The sequence below is a fragment of the Zonotrichia albicollis genome, chromosome 21, assembly GCF_047830755.1.
Source record: "Zonotrichia albicollis isolate bZonAlb1 chromosome 21, bZonAlb1.hap1, whole genome shotgun sequence".
Lineage (NCBI taxonomy): Eukaryota > Metazoa > Chordata > Aves > Passeriformes > Passerellidae > Zonotrichia > Zonotrichia albicollis.
In genome coordinates this window covers 6,296,627-6,316,970 of record NC_133839.1, presented here as the reverse complement: position 1 = coordinate 6,316,970, position 20,344 = coordinate 6,296,627, and the positions used below count along the sequence as shown (strand labels likewise).

Below are 20,344 nucleotides of genomic sequence, written 5' to 3'. Positions count from 1 at the left end.
TTGGCTCTGGACTGTAGGGAGCACTGCTGATTCAAGGCAGATGTATCTGCACAAATTCTCAATGAAGGCTCCAGCTTTCCAAACAGTAAATGAAGTCATGCAGATAATCTTGCTTTGCATGCAGCTGTTATCAGGGCAATTCTCCCACTCCCTGAGCTTCAGAGCAGTCAGTGGGTGCTGCCACTGCTGGGAACAGATTAGAGCAGCCCTTGGGATCCCTGGGTGTTCATTTCTACTCTGCAAAATTCATTTACTGCAGCAGGTAGACACCCACCATTTTCCCTAAATCTTCCCATATGCTCCATGCAATGACTTTGAGACGTGGAAAAGAACTTTTGTTTTCCCCTGGGAAGCTGCAGATCACATTAGCCAGGTCTCTGCTTTGCTGGCTCTGTGTTCAGCCCTGCTGAGTCCATCACACAGGTGCAGAGCTCAGCCACGAGCAGGATCTCATGTCCCCAAGATCAATCAGCAATGGCACCAGCTGGATGTGAGGGCTACAATTGTGGATTAATTGCTTGAGTCTTCTTACACAGCAGTGACAACGGGGGAATAACCTAAATCTTGTCCAAGCCAAGCCACAACACCTTTCCCACAAGTTTCTCTTTCCCATCCTAACTTGCTGAGAACACATCTTCCTCTTGTAAAGGAAGAAATTGTTTTCTTCTGGGAATTGCACAGTCTAGAGCTGTGCAACTTAAACATCTCAGTTTTGCAATCCCACTGATACTATTTTAAACATCAGTGAGCCAAACTGATGAGCTACCTTGGAGAGAAAAAGCACTCACTAAACTGAAAATACAATATTTTTCAAGTGCTTTAAGAAGAGATTTATCCAGGGCAGCAAACCATCCTAATACCTGATGCCAAAAGCCTCCAGGTGGGAGATGCAAACCCAACTCTTGCAATGGCTTTTGAAAACACACCTTGTCTGACCATCTGCCCAATCCCAAATGCTTTTAGGGCATCCTGAGAGCTACAAAACAAAGCAAAAACACTTCTTCTGTTCCCCAGCAGCTTTCAGGTGACAGCCCCAGCCACAGCCCCAGTCACAGCCCCAGCCCAGCCTGTGGCTGCAGCTGTTGCAGATGTTATCTGCAATAATCAGTCTCTGCAAAAAAGATGCAACAGCAATTTACAACTGTCAAGAACAACAAGCAGAATGCAGAAAGTGGCAGGAATCCCCCTTTAGGCAGTTTCACACCATGAATTGCTGAGCTGGGCACCACAGGCTGAGCTCCCAGGTGGCACAAGCAGGTGTAATGCCATGGAGTCAGTGGAACCATGCCCAAGCAGATCAGCAGGATTTTGGCTCAAAAGCTACAAACAGCTCTGTGCACAAGATCAGCTCCCTAAGCCCAGGGAATTACAAGTGCTGAGCTCCAGGGGTGAGGATAAACTGGGCTCTGCACAGGGCTGACTGTGAAATGCAGAAACACAACCAGAGCCTACAGCCAGGCAGGAGAGACAGAAAAACACCCAGAGGGTGCAGTGCCACTCCACAGCCCCTGCACAGAGCTGCCTGACCTCACAAGGGCCCTGCTCATTCACTGATAAATATTGTGCTGCTCGGTCCCTTCTTAAGTGACAATGACTTGGTGTTTGTCATGGTTTCCAAGCTGTATCTATCTGGGAAACTTCAATTTCCTTTCTTAGATTGCTTGGGTTGTTTTTTTTTTGTGGGTTTTTTTTTTTTTTTGGTTTTTTTTTTTTTTTTGGTGTGGGTTTAGCTGCTATCTAAGCCAGACCAAGACCAGCAGCCTCTCAGCAGAAGTTCCACTTGGAGCTGCTTTGCCTTGCTGTGCAGGCTGAGCTTTCACAAATCCAGAATTTCTGCCATGTGCTGGGTCTGCCAAGAAGATTCCCATCTCTGAAAGTGTCCAAGGCCAGGTTGGATGGAGCTCTGTGACCTGGTCTAGTGGAGGATGTCCCTGCCCATAATGAGAAGAGCTCTCAGGTTCCAACCCAAACCATTCTTTGATGATGAAGGAATCAGGTCCAAGGTGCAGGAAATTAAAACATAAGGTGAAAACTCACTTTTTGGGGCAAAGTCCATTTTCTGGGACTGCTGTAACACCAGAGAATTGAAGGGGAGGAGGAGAGTCAAAACTCTGGCATGTGATCCACACACCTTCCAAAGAGCATTTCTGAGGCAGAGATGATGTAACCACAGCTCACCAGGCTCTCCCTGCTAGAGGTGAACCTTCACCTGGGCTGAGCTCCAGCTCTGACATCCCATGGCAAACCTAATACTTCTTTTGACAAAGCACCATGAGCAGAACAATCCTGCAAATGGTGGCTGGACAAGAATAAAATACATCACAGAGCCTGATGAGACCAGATCTCTGCTGCAGACTCACAGCTCTCCATCCACTGAGACTTCCTGCTGCCAGACTGTGCATTGAGATGGAGGAAAAATGCTTACAGAAAGATTTAATTTCTATTAGGTGACCAACTGAAGAGAGCTTTACAGCCAAATGATGATTTCTGACAAATCATTAGGCTAAAAGTGTTCAAAAAAAATCCTGTAGAATAGAAACATAGCTTGACTCCACAGCTTGGACCAGGCTGGATTTGCAGGGCTGGAAGTTAGATAAAAGAAGTTTGATTTGACTTATAAAACTCAACAAGTGTGATCTGGAAGTCATTGATGGAGAATAAATGCAGAACACTAAGATGTAGAACTTTTACAGGCTCACTTTTCAGGCTGTATGTGGAATTTAAACCAGCTGCTGTTCACCAGCATGTCTCCAGTGCCTAATTTTTAATCACATAGAGGCAGCATGCCAAGTTTCCAGAATCTTTTTCCCAGAGCATCAATAGTGCTCATAACATCTCTGCCTACTGATGAGATCACGAAAAGACAGAACTATTGCTCACACCTTTCTCTGTTTGGCTGAGATGTCTTTCAGCTCCCTGGTACTGAAAATCTCTGTTAAATATTGCCTCTCCAAGTTCCATTGTTCTTTAGTCCAGCACAGATGTTATAAAATATAAACCTATTGCTTTGTAAACAATCACACCAAAGCAATCCAAACCAGTTTTCCAGGAACTTCAGTCTTTAGGTAACACAAACCCTTGAACACAGAATGAGCTGGGATTTAAAACACCTTTTGGAAGGGTATTGCTGCACATTGGGTTAGGACCCCTCCAGAGCCACATCTGTGCTCAATCCCAGCAAAGGGAGAGGGTCCAGCTGCAGGGGGGGACTCCCACTTGGGGAGAATTTGTGTGTGCAGGAGAAAAGCACAAAGCACAGGGGCCCTGGCACTGCAGGAGGCTCTGGGAGAGGCGAGGGTGTCCAGAGGGAAGCCATGAGATCAGACTGGGAGAGTTCAGAGATCCCAGAAACTGGAGAGGGAAGGACAGAGGGAGGAGTTTCAGGAGGAGGAAGGCAGAGGAAGATGCTGGGTGCTGCCACTCACTCCTGGCACTGTCCAGACTCAGAGGAGCTGCAAAATCCAGGGGAGAGAAATGAGAGAGCAAAGGAATTCAGAGCTGCTGCAGCTCTGCAGCAAGGATTCCACTGCCCTTGTCTGACACAGCAGTTTGTGCCTGGCACAGGCATAGCTTAAGCAGGATCCTAATTTGGCAGTTTTTGAAATTGAGGAGCAGCAAGGATGGAGGCACAGAGCAGGGTCTCTCTGGGCACAGGAAAAGGCTCAGCTGTGCTGCTGGAGAGCCCCTGGGACAGCAGCAGGGAGGGAGGAATGACTTCAGCTGCTGTCTGTTTGTCCAGAGCAGGAGAAAAGGAATCTGTCCTTCCCTAGGCTGTCCTGTGGGATGGGAAGGTGAAAGCTCCTCACACCAGTTCATACTTACTTTCAGTCCTGGGGGGCCAGGTGAGCCAGGGTTTCCATGGGGGCCTGGGGGACCCTAAAACACACAACAAACACAAAACAGAGTTAAAAGGAGATGGTGGGATCTGCATGGATGCTGGGGCAGTGCTGTGCCAGGCTTACAGAGCCCTGGGGTGCCCTGGCAGGGGATGGTGGCACTGGGACCCTCCCTGGCACCCACAGAGGGAAACTCAGCTGTGGGTTCCCAGCAGGCTCTGTGGATGTGTGTCTGTCACCACAGGACAGGTCATGACACTGAGATAATTTGGGTAAACCAAACATTCCATGGGTCAGGGGGGTCCAGGCTCTGGGAGGAGCCCAGCAGAAGGGGATGGAGGCAGGCAGAGGGGAGAGGAAGTGTGTGGGGGTGTTAACAGCTTGGGTTTTGCTCAGGATTGAAGAGAACAGAAGTAATTACTAAAGGAAAATTGTTCAGCTCTCTGGGGTGAACTCATTTTCCCTACAAGCCAACCAGATTTTTGCCTTTGGAGATTGGAAAGAAAATGGGTAATCAGACAGAAAACCAGTAGGAATAACAGTACATTCATGTAAACTCTTTAAATCCATATTTCACATAGTTAAATCTATATTTTTCCTTAGTTCTCACAAGCCAGTGACACTGCCAGAGTATCTACCTCAAATCACATACACCAGTATCTCCTTTTACATCATATTTTAAAAGCACCCTGCATATTTTCCAAGGCCTATTTAAGGAATTATCTGGAATAAGCAGCTAAGAATAGTTTATGCCTGGGTTATACACAGCACAGAAGATCTGCTAACCTTTCAGGCAGGGTAATAACAATTCTAAGTCCTCTTGAACACGTTCCTGGGAGATGAAACAACCTGAAAATTCAGCTCCAAGAATTCTGCCAAGAACGTGTGAGAGCTCTGCCCTGCCATGGGGAGGTCTTTATGTACCCTCAACTTAGGGCAGCACAGGAAGGGGATAAAAAACCACTCAGGCACTTTCTCAGCAAGCTGTAGGATTTCCAACGAGCATTTTGGGGCCAAAATCTTGAGGGTCTGATTTCCAAGGAAAATCACTGCAGTTAAACATTTCACTGGCAGCCAAGTTCAGTGCCCTTGCTGTCCTCTGAGAGAAACATCAGTGCACTGATCTCTATTCAGTTTTATTTTTACTGCATTTTAATAGAAAATAATGCCTTTTTAAATTGCATCTTGTGGAACAGACAGTTGCTGAATGTTCAGTGCTATTTCACAACATGCTGCTCTGCTGCAAGGGGCTGTTTAATTAAAAGATTGAGACTGAACTTTTCAAATGGCAGTTTTTACCCAAATTAACATCCCATTCTTAAATTCCTTCCAAATTTTCAGCCTGAACCCAAATACATTTATTGCCCCATTCTTAATTTCCTTCTAAATTTTGACCTGAAATTCTTGTTTAGCATGTCTGTGAATTTCCAGTGAAACTGAAAGAGCTTTAATTAAAATAATATGTTTGAGTATCATCTTCTCACTTTAAAAAAAAACCCTACAGCTGCTGGAGGCAGAGTACCTGGACACTGAGGAGTCTTAAATAAATTCATCTTCCCAGCAAACTGTGGAACCACCTGCCCACCTTAGTGGGTGGAACACTGAAACAGAGACTGAATGTGCTGCTTAAGGTAATTCAACAAGTCTGTGGTGGCAAAAATGCTTCAGCTCAAGTCCTTCCAGTCTCAAATATGTAGGATAATGAATAATGAGTGACAGAAATCAGGCCAGCAAAGTCTCTATAAAAGATGAGTTCCTAAAAAGCTTTTACACACAAGCAATAATCGAGGTAGCTCTGAATAGGGTTCATAAATCCAGCCTGCTGCTGGATTTGAGGAGGGAATTCAGCTGTAATTCAGCTTTGGAGTGAGCAGCTTGGCCCAGAGCCCACAGCAGAGCAATCATTTGGAGTTTGTGCTGCAGCAGAGCCCAGGGCAGGCTCAGAGCAGTGCCAGGGAGCAGCTCCGTGTGCTGTGACCCCCAGGTGAAAGTGATGGATTCCAGAGGAAACCTGGAATGGGGGAAGCTCAGCTGCCAATCCAGAGCTCCTGGGTAAGAGAATAATCACACACCCAGCAAAATCTGGTTCTTGCAGAGTGAACCAAAGCACTGCAATAATGTCCTAATGTCAGAGTCACGTTTTCTGGAAAAGTCCCTTTGCCCAGGATTCTTCTCCTGGGAAGCTGAGAAGCCTCAGAGAAAAAGGAAAACAACAATTGTCTGATTTGCTGCTCCTGTGTTTTGCTGCCTTAGCATGTGCTTGGACATTATTTACCCACAGGTGATTGTTTCATTGGTTTCATGTGAATTATTTTCACTCTTTGGCCAATCAGGGCCAAGCTGTGTCAAGGGTCTAGAAAGAGTCACAAGTTTTCATTGTTATCTTTTTAGCCCTTTGTAAGGGCTCCTTACAGAGGCTTCCTTTCTGTATTCTTTAGTACAGTTTACTGTAGTATATATTAGTATAGCATATATTAGCATATATATATAGTATATATATACACTATATATTTCTTTAATATAATATAGTAGAATAAAATAATGAATTAGCCTTCTAAGAACATGAAGTCAGATTCATCATTTCTGCCTTCATCTGGAAACCCTGAAAATACAAAATCCTAAAAAGCTGCAAGCAGAAGGAGGGGAGAGGGGAGGAAGAATCCAGTCACAGTTTCTAGTGATTAAAAGCGTGATTATGAAAACAGAGACTCTTGAGATAAAACAGAGCCCTCAGCACTGAGTTCAATGAGTCTGACAGAGTGCATTCAGTGTAATCCAGGCAAAGGAAGGTCAGAGACTCATCCTGTCCCTAAAGACTGATGTGGTTTTTTCCTAGTGGAATTGGCCACATCCTGGTGATGAGATGATACTGGGAAATCCAGTCTGGCATGAGGGAAACTGCTGTGACCAGTCCTGGGGCTTGTGTTACACATCTGAAACTGCTCTGGCAGCTGTGGAGAGAGAAGGGTGTAGTCTGCCAGCTGTCCTAAAAATTGTAAAAAATAATTGATCTTGATGTGTTCCAACATGGTGAGTCCTGAATTTGGGATTCCACCCACATTCTTGGCAGAGGAGGAAGATGCTGTGTGGCACAGTTAGATGGGCTGAGTAACAAAAGGTGCCTCAGGAGCTGTCAGCAACACTTAATTGCTCTATTCCATTAATTAATTCAATTTACCACTCCCACCTGGAAATTTGGATTCTCCCAAATGTATTTATCACCAATACATCAGTTTTGCTCCTATTATCTACACATGGGGTAGGACAGTGCTGAGACCACTAAATGAAAAAAATATCACTGCATGTGTCACTGTTTGCTCATTTCCCCAGTCACTTCAGCTTCCTATATCTGCTGAAACAATCCAACCTTGCATCTGGAAGCTTCCAAGCCTTGTACCAGAAACTGCATGGAAAATGTGACATGGGACAGCAGCAGCCCCAGGCTGCTCCGTGGCACGGAGACAGAACAATCCCTGAATTTGTGTTCTCCAAGGCAGGAGGGGTTTCCCTTCTCTCTGGAATGCCTTCTGTGTGAATGATGCTGCTTGAGAAGGACCCTGAGCCACCCAGCAAGGCTTGGACTGCCTGGAGATGGGACCCAGCTCACAGAAGCCCTTTTATGCCTCGTGGTTCCCAGCCCACAAAAATTAACAAAAGTGTAACTGTGCATAGCTCCCTCAAACCCTCCAGCATTCGCAAGGAAGGGGAAAAAAATCCTCCCAGCTCCTGCTAAATGCTAAAGAGCTCCAGTCAGAGGAATGACCACTCATTAAGTCTTGGGGTTTCACTGTGTAAAGCAACTTTTTCTGCTTCTGACCTACAGATCCCACTGTGACCTCTGGCTTGCTGAAAAAGAGCTAAATATTTGAAGAGAAGCCAAGCAAACTGTTTCTTTAAACACTTTTCAGAAATTGGAAAATCTTCCTAATGGCATGAGGATGCTGGGGAATCTCCCCAGCTGACTGAGCTGCTTGTTTCAGGAGGGAAGCCCTGCATTTTGAAGGAGGGGGAGATTTTTTCCAAGCACAGACCAAATGTGACAGGGACGTGTTACACTGGGACCTCCCAGTCTTTCAAGCTGCTGTGGTTCACAGGAGGATGGCAAATGCATCCTGAAGCATCAGGGAGTGCAGGTGTGTTCCCTTCACCCAAACCTATTTGGATTTCTGAGTTTCTGAGTATCAGAGTTTAAATAAAGCAAGAGCAATTACTCAATAAAGCATGTCAGGGCTTTTTATTGCTGATTCTGCCTCTGACCTATGGTGTGGACAGGGATGAACCACTTCTTGTACCTGTGTTTGCTCACCTGTTGGAGTAGGGAGTGACCACCAGTGGGACCTGGATTATTAAAGTGAATTCCTGAATTATTTAAGTGTTTTAGAAAGTCTCACTGCTGCTCTTTTCTTGCTGTCCTGGGGGCTGAGCAAACAACCAAGGCCAGGCTGGACAGGGCTTGGAGCAGCCTGGTCTAATTGAAGATTCCCTGCCCATGGTGTCAGGTTGGAACAAGATGATCTTTAGGGTCCCTTTCAGCCCAAACCATCCCATGAGCTGCACTCCTGTCTAGCATGTGCCTCAGAATTGCTGTTTCCTTCATGCAGAGGCAAACCAGCTAAGTGGGATTTGCACAGCCTCATCTCGAAGGGCAGAGTTTAAGTCCAAGTGTCACTCACAGCTTTTTCTGCAGACCTGCCCAAACTGTGGGTACTCTGCTGGTCAAACCACACCAGTGGAATAAGTGCCAGCTTGTGGTGGATGCAGATGTGCTGTTCAATGCAGATGTGCTGTTCAATGCAGATGTGCTGTGCAAAGCCCCTCATGCAGACAGCGCTGGGTGAAGCTCCCAGAGCCTGCAGTGAGCAGGAACAAGCTGCAGTGCTGAAGGAATGATTGCTCCAGTGGGAGACCTTTGCTGACAGCTCCTTGCAGAGCTTGCTGGCACATCCCTGAGAGAAAATCCCAGCCCCAGCCTCTGCCTCCCTGGGAGACCCTGATTTTTGGAGAAATGCAAAAAGCTCAGCACCCATGGCTTGCACAGAACTGGGGATGTCACTCAGTGCCACCACTCCAATTTTCCACCATGGAAAAGGTGTCCTGTGACCTGCCTGGCATTTCACATCATATAAAGCTGGGGAAATCCTTCATTGCTAACACTGCCATTCCCTCAGATCTTAGACAGACACCTGATCAGGCACACAGCACATTTATCCAAGAATAAACAGTGTGGAAAGACCTTTTGTCTCAAATTCCTTAATGAAAGCAGACATGAAAGCTGAAAACCATCCTAGCTGGATAGAGACAGAGAAACTCTTCCTGGAGAGCACACATGGCAGTACAGCAATATCTCTACAGACTGGAAAGCTCCTGAAATTGTGCTAGCCACTCCTGGGATAGTGTTATTAGCACTCCTGGGAGAGTTTTTAGCCATTCCCATTGCAATTTTTAACTCATTTCTCTTGGAGTCCCTCAGGAAATAATGAGAAAAAGAAACACCCTGTTTTCACTTGTTATGAAAATGAAAATTTGCTTTCATAGCTGCAGAGAGAGAGCACAGGAATAGCCTGAAACTGTCTCAGTGGGTCTCTGCTGCTGGAGTGATTGGGTGTACAATTAATTCCATGCTCCTGAAATGGGGACTGGCTTTTAAAAATGGAGAAACTGTAATTTTCAACAAGACTGCCACACTATCCACTCTGCTACCCTGCCTTGGATTGCTCTTGAATGCTGGGATATGTCCCAGTCAGAACCTCTTCCATGCTGTCACAGAGGCTGGGGTGTGTTTTGGCAAAGCAGGTGGCATTACCTACATGGAAGAGCCACCCTCAGACTGCACAGGCAGGTCTGGTGATGCTCATCTGCTGAAACCAGGACACAGATCCATGGGAGCAGCCAGATTTCCTTACAGACCCACCACAGTCTCACTCTCAAGGCAAAGGCTGGCCAGAGATTTCATTTTACCCTGATCAATGTGGGGGGAACAAAGGGAGGAGACAATATGGGGTGGAAATTCTGCACTACACATCAGCATGAGGCAAATTCACACTACAGAAAGTCACAAGTCAAATGGTGCTACTGGATTTTCAAATGTGCCAGGCAGCTGTATAAGCATTAATAACACTGAAATTATACAGAAGTTACCACAAGGGCAATAATCTCATGTATTAGGCCAAAAATTGCATTGGGGTTAAAAAGATCCCTCCTTTCCTCTGCATCCAGCACTGCCTGCAATGTTCACCTCTCCTCTGGAGCTCCAAACTTGGGCTGTAGCCTGATGGGACACTCATGGCTTATCCATGGACTGGTGCAGGAGCTCTGCAGCTGCTTTTTTGGAGGATCAGGTTAGGAGAGGTAGAACATGACCCCTGCAATGCTGCACGTTTATTTTTAAGTTTTTCAAGCACAACAAAAGCAAAAGATGCAAGAATTCCCCTAAGCCTGTCTTAGTTCCTGGCAGCTTCACTTTCCAATGAAATCCCTAAATCCCAAAGAGACACAAGAAAAAGAGAAACACTTCCCAAAGCCCAAACAATTGAGGCACAGAGCAGTCCTGTCTCCAGTGCTCCAGGCCACACATTCACAGAGTGACCCTTGTGCCCCCTCCCAAAATTAGCACAGCCTCTCTGAAGGGGCCTGAGCCAAGGCTGAGCACTTCCTAACTGGGAACTCTTTCCTGGACCAATTCTCAGCACCTCTGGCAGGGACTGAGCTCAGAAACCTCTGTTGCTTATTGTCTTCCAGAGGATCATCTTAAATATAGGATGGAGCCACAGCTGGGGAATAACAGACAATTGTGACACAGCCTCCATGGTGCTATTTCCTTCAGAAGAAACTCAAGTGGAATTGGGCTGTGGAGCTGAAATTTGGTCACTCATACAGCAGGCAGGGGATGCAGCTGGGGACTCCAGAGCTGCAGTTTAGTCTGCAAACCACAGGATTGCCAGGAGTAACAGCAAACAACCCTCATAAGCAATGAGCTGGGGTAGGAAACAACTTCCAGCTTTAATGGGGATGCCAAGAAATGCAAACTGTGGGCAATCACTGAGGTGGGAGCAGCTTGGGCACTTGTGACAGAAGATATCAGGGGTGATGCTTCACTGAAAACAGATTGTCCCATCCATAAACACGAGCCTGGTGCTGCCTAACCCCCTCACTTACAGCCCAAATCAGCTTTTGATTCCCACAGGCCTAGGCTCCAGGGCTCCTGCATTTCACTGCTGGAGAAAGGAGATGAGTTTGTTTTTGCTGGTCACTGTGAGATCTCACAGCAGTGTAACAAGTGTCCTGAGGGAATGCCTGAGAGCCTCCCAGCTCAGCCTCCTGCCTGCTCTTTAAAGACATTACACGGGGCTTGAGGCTCAGCCAAGGATGTGTGAGGAAATCTCCCTCTGCTGCCAGGTCAGGATGCTGCCTGCATCACACATCCAAACATTCCCTTCCTCCAGCCTCAGACACTCACACCTCTGGATTCCCAGCCCACAGCAGTGCTGAGGGAAGGGGATCCATGGCTGCACCCTGTGGACAGCCCTGTGCTCCCAGGAAAGCAGCCCCAAGCTGCCAGGAGAGCAGTGCCAGCACTGCTCCGTATCCAGGTCAGGCACTCTGCCCAGCCCTGGGAGAGCTGGGCCAGAGCAGGAGGCTTTTCTGCTTTTCTCACAGCTAGCTGCAGCACTCAGCTCCAGATGTTTCCTCAGCACAGCACTCAGTGTTCAAAGATCTGCAGCACAATTTCATTTTGGGGAGGAAGAAATTCTGCGAGAGCCATTGCGAATTCCTGAGCTGATAAGGCTTTCTGCTTTAGAGCTTGAAAAGGAGTCAGAGAGCAGCTCTGGGCAACAAAAACCCCTCATCTCTGTGTGTGCTGAGTCCTTGGTCCTGGACCTTGGTCCCACCAATGAAGGACCTTGAACTAAACAATTTGTGCAGCTGGGGAGAGGGAAGGGGAGTACAAAAAGCAGCCAAAGCTAATATTCAGCTAATATTCAGCTTGCAAGAAGGAACAGATACTGGAAACAAAATGAGACAGACAGATCTCATTCTCCTGACAGCCATTTGGAAACATCCATCCCCAGCCTTTGCTGATGCCAAACCTTAGCTCAGGGAGGCTGCAAATCACCAGTGTGGAAACCTCCAGCAGGGAATGAGAGAAAAGGAGACCAGAGCTCAACAGAGAGGGTCCTGAAGAAATCATCACTCAGCCACAGGAGCTACAGCAGCCCTTGGAACAACAGGACAGACAGATTCAAATACAAATAGAAGGAAATTTTAAAGCACTTACTCGGGAACCTCTCTTGCCAGGGGGTCCTGGTAAGCCTGGCAGACCTGGTGGGCCCTAGAAAAACAAAAAAATAAAACCAGGTATTAGTGATGTTCTGTAACAGAATGGTGCTCCTGACAGTGCTTCACAAAGAGAGAGACCCATAACACAACCATTTGGAGAAGACCTGTGGAGAAGGGCCAATTTCAGCATCACAGCCAAAACTTCCCTTCAGCTTATGCTATTGCTATAAAGGGATAAAAATGCACAAAAACATCTGCAGGAGCACGTATTTCCAGAGAGCAGAGACAGAGCATCTTCCTGCTGCAGCCTGCATTCCCAGGATCACAGCTGTGCTTCCCCTCTCCTGGATCTGTGCTGTGCCCCAGCTTTGGATTTTCCTGCTCTGTGTTAGCACCTTGGCAAGGGAAGCACATTGTGTGTTCTGATCTCTGTCAGATGGACACGTGCAGCTCTTGGTGTTGGAGGTTCCAACATGAGTTACAACAAAATCTGTGATCATGTGCAACCCCAGCACTTCATATTTCAGAGCAGCAGGTTATAAAATGTCATAAAATTGGTGTCAATGTTGGAAATTCTTAAATACGGTTCTGTAGCAAAGGAAAGGTCGGAGCATACACGTCAGAGTAGTGGGGGCTCTTGTAAGAGGGAGGAACAAAGTGGAGATATCAGGAGCGCAGCTGTGCACTGATCTGAAACAGGTTAGGAAAAAATACTTAACCAACGAGGTTTGAATTTGTCCATCTATTTATTCTTTTATTTTCCAATGGGCTGGAGAATTCAGATTTCTGGAGAGCCATCTGCAACTCCTAATAACTCCTCAAAACTTCTTTTTCCCCCAAGCCAAACATGTCTGACAAGAATAACTGCTAATTAAAGTGCCTCCTAGAGGATTTATATTCTGGTAGCTTGCTACAAAAGACAAGTTTTCATTGCATTCAGTGGATCCAGAGCAGCCAGTGAGGGGTGTTTGGAGGGCAGCCTGAGCTCTCTGCCTGCATGGCAGGAACAGCATTCCACAGGGATGAAGGTGCAGGCCATGGAGAAATGCAGGATGATCCCCATGGCCACGTTCTGGCCTTGCTCCCTTCCCACTGGGCCATACCTGTGGGATCTCCTCCCTGCCAGACTGGCCCTGCTGCTCAGAGCTGCTCAGGCTGGTGATGTCCATTAGCAGGAACAGAAAAGCTCAAGATCTTTAGTGCAGCTCCCAGGAGTCACCAAGGGCATGATTCAGTAATAAAAAAATAGACCCAGGAGAGCCCTACCTTAAATCTCATACCCAGGAAAAGATTTTGGAAAGAGAAAACTTGCCTGAACTATACAGGTAACCGATGGATAATTACTCCCCTGATATTACCAACCCTCCCACATGTAAACAGCACATTAAGCTGTATAAAAGTCCATTATCTAAAGTCTTATCTATCTATTTTAAGAGCCAAACTTGGCACAGTAGAAAAAAATATTCAATGAAGGCATAAGAAAAGCCTAGTGTCCTCTGTGCTAATAATTTATCAGCACAACAAATAAATAGCAACTTTTTATCCCTTTAGTGAAGATAACAAGGAAAAGTTTGTTTTAAAGGAGATTACACAGCACAGAACAGGTAATGTCCCTCATTGTGACACAGGGATGGACCTCTGTCACCACAGGCAGTGTCCCTCAGTGTGACACAGGGATGGACCTCTGTCACCACAGGTAGTGTCCCTCAGTGTGACACACATGATGGGCTTCTGTCACCACATGAGCCCCTGCTGCTGCTCAGCCCTGCCTGCCCTGGGCATGTCCCATCTCCACAGTGTGGGACACTCCATCTGACCCCTCTGCCAGCTGCTGGCTAACACAGTATTAGTGCTCTTTGTATTAACAACCCTCATTGATACAGCTGACCCTGATTTTAGCAATATCCCAGTGTTTTAACCTGCCATTGTGCCAGCTCAGGGCCCCGTGCATAATGCAATTATACAGCTGTGCAAATAGACACGTAATTGTAGGGGTTTTTTTAAGCCTCATGTATAACTGTGCTCCAGAATCCCAGATTTTATTAAAAATATCCCCCTGCCCTTTTAGTTGGGATGATGACTATCAAAATATGAATCCGGTGCAACTGAGGCAGCAGCAGGTTTAATAAGAGTTTATCAGAGATTAATCCAAGTCCTTGATCTCTCCTCCACCAAAACCCATCCCCATTTACACCCTTAGGGGAGGTAAAAGAGGAGATGCAACTGTGTGAGCATGGCATTCCACCTGTACCAGAATTGAGGTGACCTTCTCCACCTTCCTGCTAACAGCAGCTGCAATTGTACTTGGCTGCTTGAGCAAAAACCTTCTCCAAAGTGTGAGCTGCTCAGAACAGACTGAAACTAACACAAAAATAAGGAGAGAGTTAATACCAGCACTGGAGTGGGAATACAGAGTTGAGAGAAAGGCTGGAAAAGCTGGAAAAGCACAGAGCAGACACTGCACAGAGGATCCAACCATCAAACCCTTCCTCTGCTGCTGGATGGGGCCTTTCTGCACAGCTACGAACATTTTGTTGGTTATTTTAATAGAATTCACAAAGCCTCAAGTGCAGACACCACACAGCTCAGGAGTCCCTGCCATGGTGCTTTGATCTGCCATCCCTTCAAACTCATTTTTTCCTTGCTTGAGGAATAAGAGGGATAAAGGGAAGGTGGGATGAGTGGCTCAAAGGTGCCAGGCACTACAATAACTGCAGAAGGAAAGGATGTGACCACTTAAATTGAAGCCAGTGCAGGTGAAAGAGGAGTGGGGCAGGATGGGCACAGGCAGTGCTGAGAAGTGACACCCTGTGAGGCCACTTTGTGTTTATTTGTCACATTTCTCAGTTCCTTGGTGGCTGGGTTGGATGGGACATGGGCTGTGCCCTCCTGGTGCCTCCTTTGCTCTCTGCCTCTCTATCCCCCAGCCCATGCTCTCAAAGAAGAGACTCAGGGACAAGAGCCCCCACATGTCACAGCTGGGGAGAGAATGCTGCAATTCACTCAAGGAAAGTGTGCATCTAGAGGGGAAGGGCTGGGTGAGGGCCCAGCTTCTTACAAATGATGGATGCAGTCAGGAGATGTCTATCAGTGAGCCTGCACACACAGCTCAGGTCACACAGAGCCTGTGGGGACCTCTGCACTGTCCCTCAGGGCATCCCTGGGGAATTGCATCAGGAGCAGAGGGCAGTGCTCCAAGGGCAGCAGGATTTCCAGGAGGATTTTGAAGGTTTTTGCTCAGGCAGCTGGCAGTGGGGTGAGGATATCAGTGCTCTGCCCTACCCCTAGCCTCACCCCCAGCTCAGATCAGAGCCTTTGGGGACCTCTGCACTGTCCCTTAGGGCATCCCTGGGGAATTTCAGCAGGAGCAGAGGGCAGTGCTCCAATGGCAGCAGGATTTCTGCTGCTGGCAGTGGGATGAGGGTATCAGTGCTCTGACCTGCCCTCCCATCGCAGGGATGGAGCATCCTGTGGGGAGCTCCTGCCCCTGGCACTGCAGCTCTTGCCCCTCTGGCTCCTTGCCTGCTCCTTCTGCAAAGGGATGGCAGAGAACACCCACCCTGTTATCACACAAAGCAAAGCTGAGATCAAGGGGAAACTCAGCAGCAGCAGATACTCTCTCTCTCTTCTCAAGCCAAACAGCTGAGCTGTTAACCAGCCTGAACAGCTCCTGAAGCAGCTCAGGGCAGCCACAATAAAGTTTAACCCTTCTCAGTTTCCCACGGTAGCATTAGCAGTGACGAGCAACCCCACCAAATGATTACAGGATTTATTCTAAGCTGCTGCTGGGAAACTTGCTGCTGCAAAAGGGACTTTATTTTTTTAAATCTTAGCTCTCTGAGCTTCAAATTGCAAATGGAAAATTAAAAATGCTTGTCTGAAAGGAAAATACATGGGACCCTGAGGATAAGGGAAATCTTGCCATTTCCTCTTGCTGTTAATTTATACCTCTGCCTCTCCCACAGTGTGTTCCCCCCTCACTGCTTCCTCTGCCCACAGCAGTGCTGCAGGGAGCAAGGTGCCTTCTGAGCTGCTCCAAATCAGCAAGGCCAAACCTGCTGCTGAATTAGAGCCCACTGAGTACAAGAATTGGTGCTGGAAATTGGGAAATGACTGCTGAATCAACTTGGTCAGATAGCAAAGGATTCCTGTAATGGTTTCCCCAGGGGTGAGTACTCAGCCTGGCAGCAAAGAGCTGAGATTTCCCAGGAAACTATTACAGCTCATACTCCAGTGCACACTGACAGATGGACAAATTTACTTTAGGGTATTCCCAATGTATTTCTGTCCAGCCTCTAGTGGCACAGTTTTCCTGTGTCCCAGAATATTCAGTTTCAGAAGTGCAAAACGCTTCTAGGACTGAGGAGAGAAGAGAGAACATTCCTCTTTCTCAGCTATAGTAAAAGTCAACTCAAAAAGGAGTTCAGAAATCACACCAAAAGCTTCTCCCCACATTGGCACCACGTTCTGAGCAGGGAGTGACATTCCCCCTGCAGATAAGGACCTGAACTGTTTTCTTCTAAGAAGAAAAGAAATATTCCTGCAGGAAAGATGGCCACAGCCACAAACCTACCCTTTAGCCCTGTATGTCTGGGAAGCACCAGCACAGACAGCACTGGAATTCAAAATTCCCTGCTTAGGAGAATAGAAGGAGAAAAACCCTCATTTTCAACAGCCTGGCAACCTCTCCTCACCTCTCTCATTGCCAGGCTTCAAAAACTGCCTAAAACAAAGCTAGAATTTTAGGGGGGAAAACTCCCAGCACTTTGGTTACTTTCTTCTCCAAGGCAGGCTTATCGTATTAAAATTTGGACATGTCTGGGTTTCAACCAGTGTAAAAACAAAAACCCTCATAATTCTGGCAGGAGCTGGGCTGCTGGTGCAGAGCCAGCCTTGTAACACGATTTCCTCACCAGGCACAGATGTTTGCTCTGGGTCTGTGCAACACCTATCACACAAAGGTCCTTGTCCACAACTGGGCTCCTCACAGGGCAGCAGCACAATGCACAACAAAATATGAGTGTTCCAGCTTGATGAAAGGCACTTTTCTGTAGAGGCATTTCAGGAACAGGCTCTGCAGGGCACTGGAGTGATCCCAGACCTTGGAAGGCAGCCTGAAAGGCTGGGAAGGAATACAGGGATCACCTACTCTACTACTCATTTTCTATTTTTAAAAATTTATAAAAGTACTTGTATATACTTGTACAATCCTAGATCCTTTGCAGCACATTTATCTCAAACACACTATCAACTGTCTCTCTTCAAAATTAGCTTTATTTTACACAAGCAGACCTCTCTGATGCTTGGTCATTTGCCTGCAAGATTTCCCTTCTGGGATATTTCTGGTTAAATCACCAAAAAAATTTGATCCAATTATGTGAGCAAGGATAAAACTTTCCCCATGCATTATACAAAGCATGCAGTCTCTCTTTTTTTATTATTAATATGACTCATTCATTAATAGATATTCAAACACGTTGTGTGTTCCTTAATTTATCATGGGCTGGCAGCTCAAACATCCTTTTCTGGTGTGAGGAGAACTGGAAATAGGCACTTCATATATTTTATCTGTGTTTCCAGTCACCTCTCTCCCCTGCCCACTGATTGAGTTGGCTGGGATTGTTTCTTTAGGGAAGGAGCTGTGCTCCAAGACAAACTGCTCGTGCAGAGGATGGCAGCTGGAGCAGTCTAGACTGGGGACCTTGGAAACACATGTGCCTTGCAGGGAGGGAGGGAGAGGGAGCAGCCTGCCAGGCACCACCACTGCCTCCAGCCTGGCCATGCAGCTGGAACTGAGGGGGTGAGCCCCCCTGTCCTCTGGCTGGGATTTTGGGGTGTCCTTCAAAAGCTCTCCCTGCTCCTCTTCTGTTACTCAGTGATCCCAGCCTGCACATTCAGCATCAGGGGTTGCTTTCTTGCTCTAAAAATAACCCTTAGGGCTTGTGAAGAGGCTTGGCTCTAGGGATGGGATTGCAGCACTGTATAGGAAGAGAAAGGTCTGACTTGGGGTGCTCTGTGCTAGACCCCAACCATGCTAGAGCCAAGGGGTTTAGCACAGCTTTACCTGGCAGGTGGTGCTGGTGGGCAGGGGAGAGGCTACAGCAGCCCCCCAAAATCTCCCTGCCACACCTGCTGCTGGTCTAGACAAGCAAATGACACCGCATCCACTGGAGGATTCAAATACCCACCACATCACAGCCTCAGTTCAGGAGTTTGACATGCTCACAGCAGATACTATTTTCCAGTATAAATTTTTCTATTTGAGACGGGTTTTAGGCTACTTCCAGCCACGTGCTTGGGTCATGCTGCAGGGCCTGGAGATCTGGAGCAAGGCTGGCTGGGATGCTTTGGGCAGTGGGGATGATCCAGAGGGAGTTTTGCCAGCTGCTGAGTCAGTGCTGCGTTACTAACTTCGCACGATATCTGGGTGTTCCTTTTGTTATTCCTCCCCTCCAAAAAAACCATAGAGCTGAGATCCCAAATGCTTGTGGTTATTAATGGTTCCCAAGAAGTTTTTCTTTTTTAAGAACATATTGCCCTCCCTCCTCTAGCTACTCAGTAAACCCAATTCTCCTGAAGAATTAATTCTCTGCCTGAGTTCCATGCGGGATGCAATGTCTCCATTTTGCACAGCATCCTAGCGGTCCTTCAAGACAGATTGATACATGGGGAGTGCTGAATTTTATTCCTAAATAAATTCTTTCAGTCCTTTGCTCACACTCCTCTTACCATCAAACCCTTCCTCTATTGTTGGATGGGGCCTTTCTGCACAGCTAAGAATATTTCATTGGTTATTTTAGTAGAATTCACAAAGCCTTAAGGGCCTGAGTCATCACTCCCTCACACCATGGCTGCCATTGGGATGATCAGGATGAAAAACGGTTCTTTTTCTCTAGGTGGAAGGGTTCTGTGGCCGCCATTCTGCCTAGAAACCACAGCCAAGGTGGCCCCAATTCTTGCTGAACAGGCAGAAGGCAATTCCCCCACCACACCTCGCTCCTCAGGGTGACAATCTGCTTGAAGAGACCTTGTATCAGGCAGCAGCTGGGAAAACTAATTAATCACCTTCTCCTTCCCTCTGTGCCAGACAGCAGATGACATTCCCAGCCCATTCCCTGGCCTGGCCAGGCTGGGATATCACTGACCTCATCAGGAACAGCAGCACGAGGATGGCGCCAGGTAATTACTCAGGCACAGAACATTTATCAGCACTTTGCCCTCAAACATGCTCATCTGGCCATGGATGTGCTGCATTAATTTCTCAACATGTCATCCCCATTCTGATATTTTTTCCTCTTTCCCTTCCCACGTCAGAGACATCCAAGGAAGCGTGGTACAGAGATCTCCGAGTGACTCACAGGAGCTGCTGAGCTCCGTGTGGCAGCCAGCTCCAGCCAAGCCATAACCTTTCCCTCCCCAAGCCCTGATTTTGTTTCCAGCAGTCAAAGAGAATAAGGCCAGACAGAGTCTCAGAAAGTTCTCCTTTCCCTCAGTTCAGGACTCCAGTTGTTCTCAGACAGGATGGAAAAACCCTGCCATCTCTTCCCTCAGCCCTCCACAGCCTGAATCCATTTCTTTGCTATGATTCACAAGCCTGAGAGAGATTTTCCACTCCAGTTCAATAATAAGCTCTTTACATTGCAGGGGCTTAGAGCTTGGTCACCCTCATGACACTTGAAGAGCAAGGAGGTGGCAGAGGTCAGGATTGTGGTGGGCTTGGAGCAGGCATCCAGATTCACCCCTGAAAGCTAAGTGGTGTTTTAAGGGAAATGCACAACTGCCGGATTTCTTCTCTTGGAAATATGCCTGAAATGACTCTCCACAAAACACAGAAGCCTGCTCAAATTGCTGGAGCTTGTTCTGTCTACTCAGGGATTTAGCAAAACTTCTCCAAGCAGCAGGACCCCATCAGGGATGGGTCCCTGCAGCCCACAACTCAACCCCTGCCCAGGATCACCTTCACCTCTCCCAGGGGCAGGGGAACAAAACACCAGCCTGGGAACAAAACACCAGTCTGGGAACAAAACACCACCCTGGGTGACTCCATACCCAAAGAACAGGGAGAGAAATCACCACCCAGCTCTGAGATGGGACAGGAGGAAATACAAACTGCTCATCTCCCACTGAGGACCTGGGGAGACCCAACCATTCCACTTTAAGTGTTACTTGCACCAAGGAGCAGCTCTGCAGAGACAAGTGCTGGTCATTCCTTACACCAGCCTCAATATTTC

At 47.3% G+C, this 20,344-nt stretch overlaps 1 protein-coding gene across 2 annotated transcripts in view; it reads right to left on the bottom strand.

The window, feature by feature from the left end:
- COL27A1 (collagen type XXVII alpha 1 chain) overlaps positions 1-20,344 on the bottom strand; it is a 149,728-nt gene that overhangs the window by 112,944 nt on the left and 16,440 nt on the right. For both annotated transcript variants that reach the window (XM_074556062.1, XM_005490550.4), the window contains 2 exons: positions 12,112-12,165; positions 3,823-3,876 (listed from right to left, as the gene is read on the bottom strand). In XM_074556062.1, coding sequence (XP_074412163.1) covers positions 3,823-3,876; positions 12,112-12,165 — 108 coding nt within the window. The remainder of the gene's footprint in view (positions 1-3,822; positions 3,877-12,111; positions 12,166-20,344) is intronic.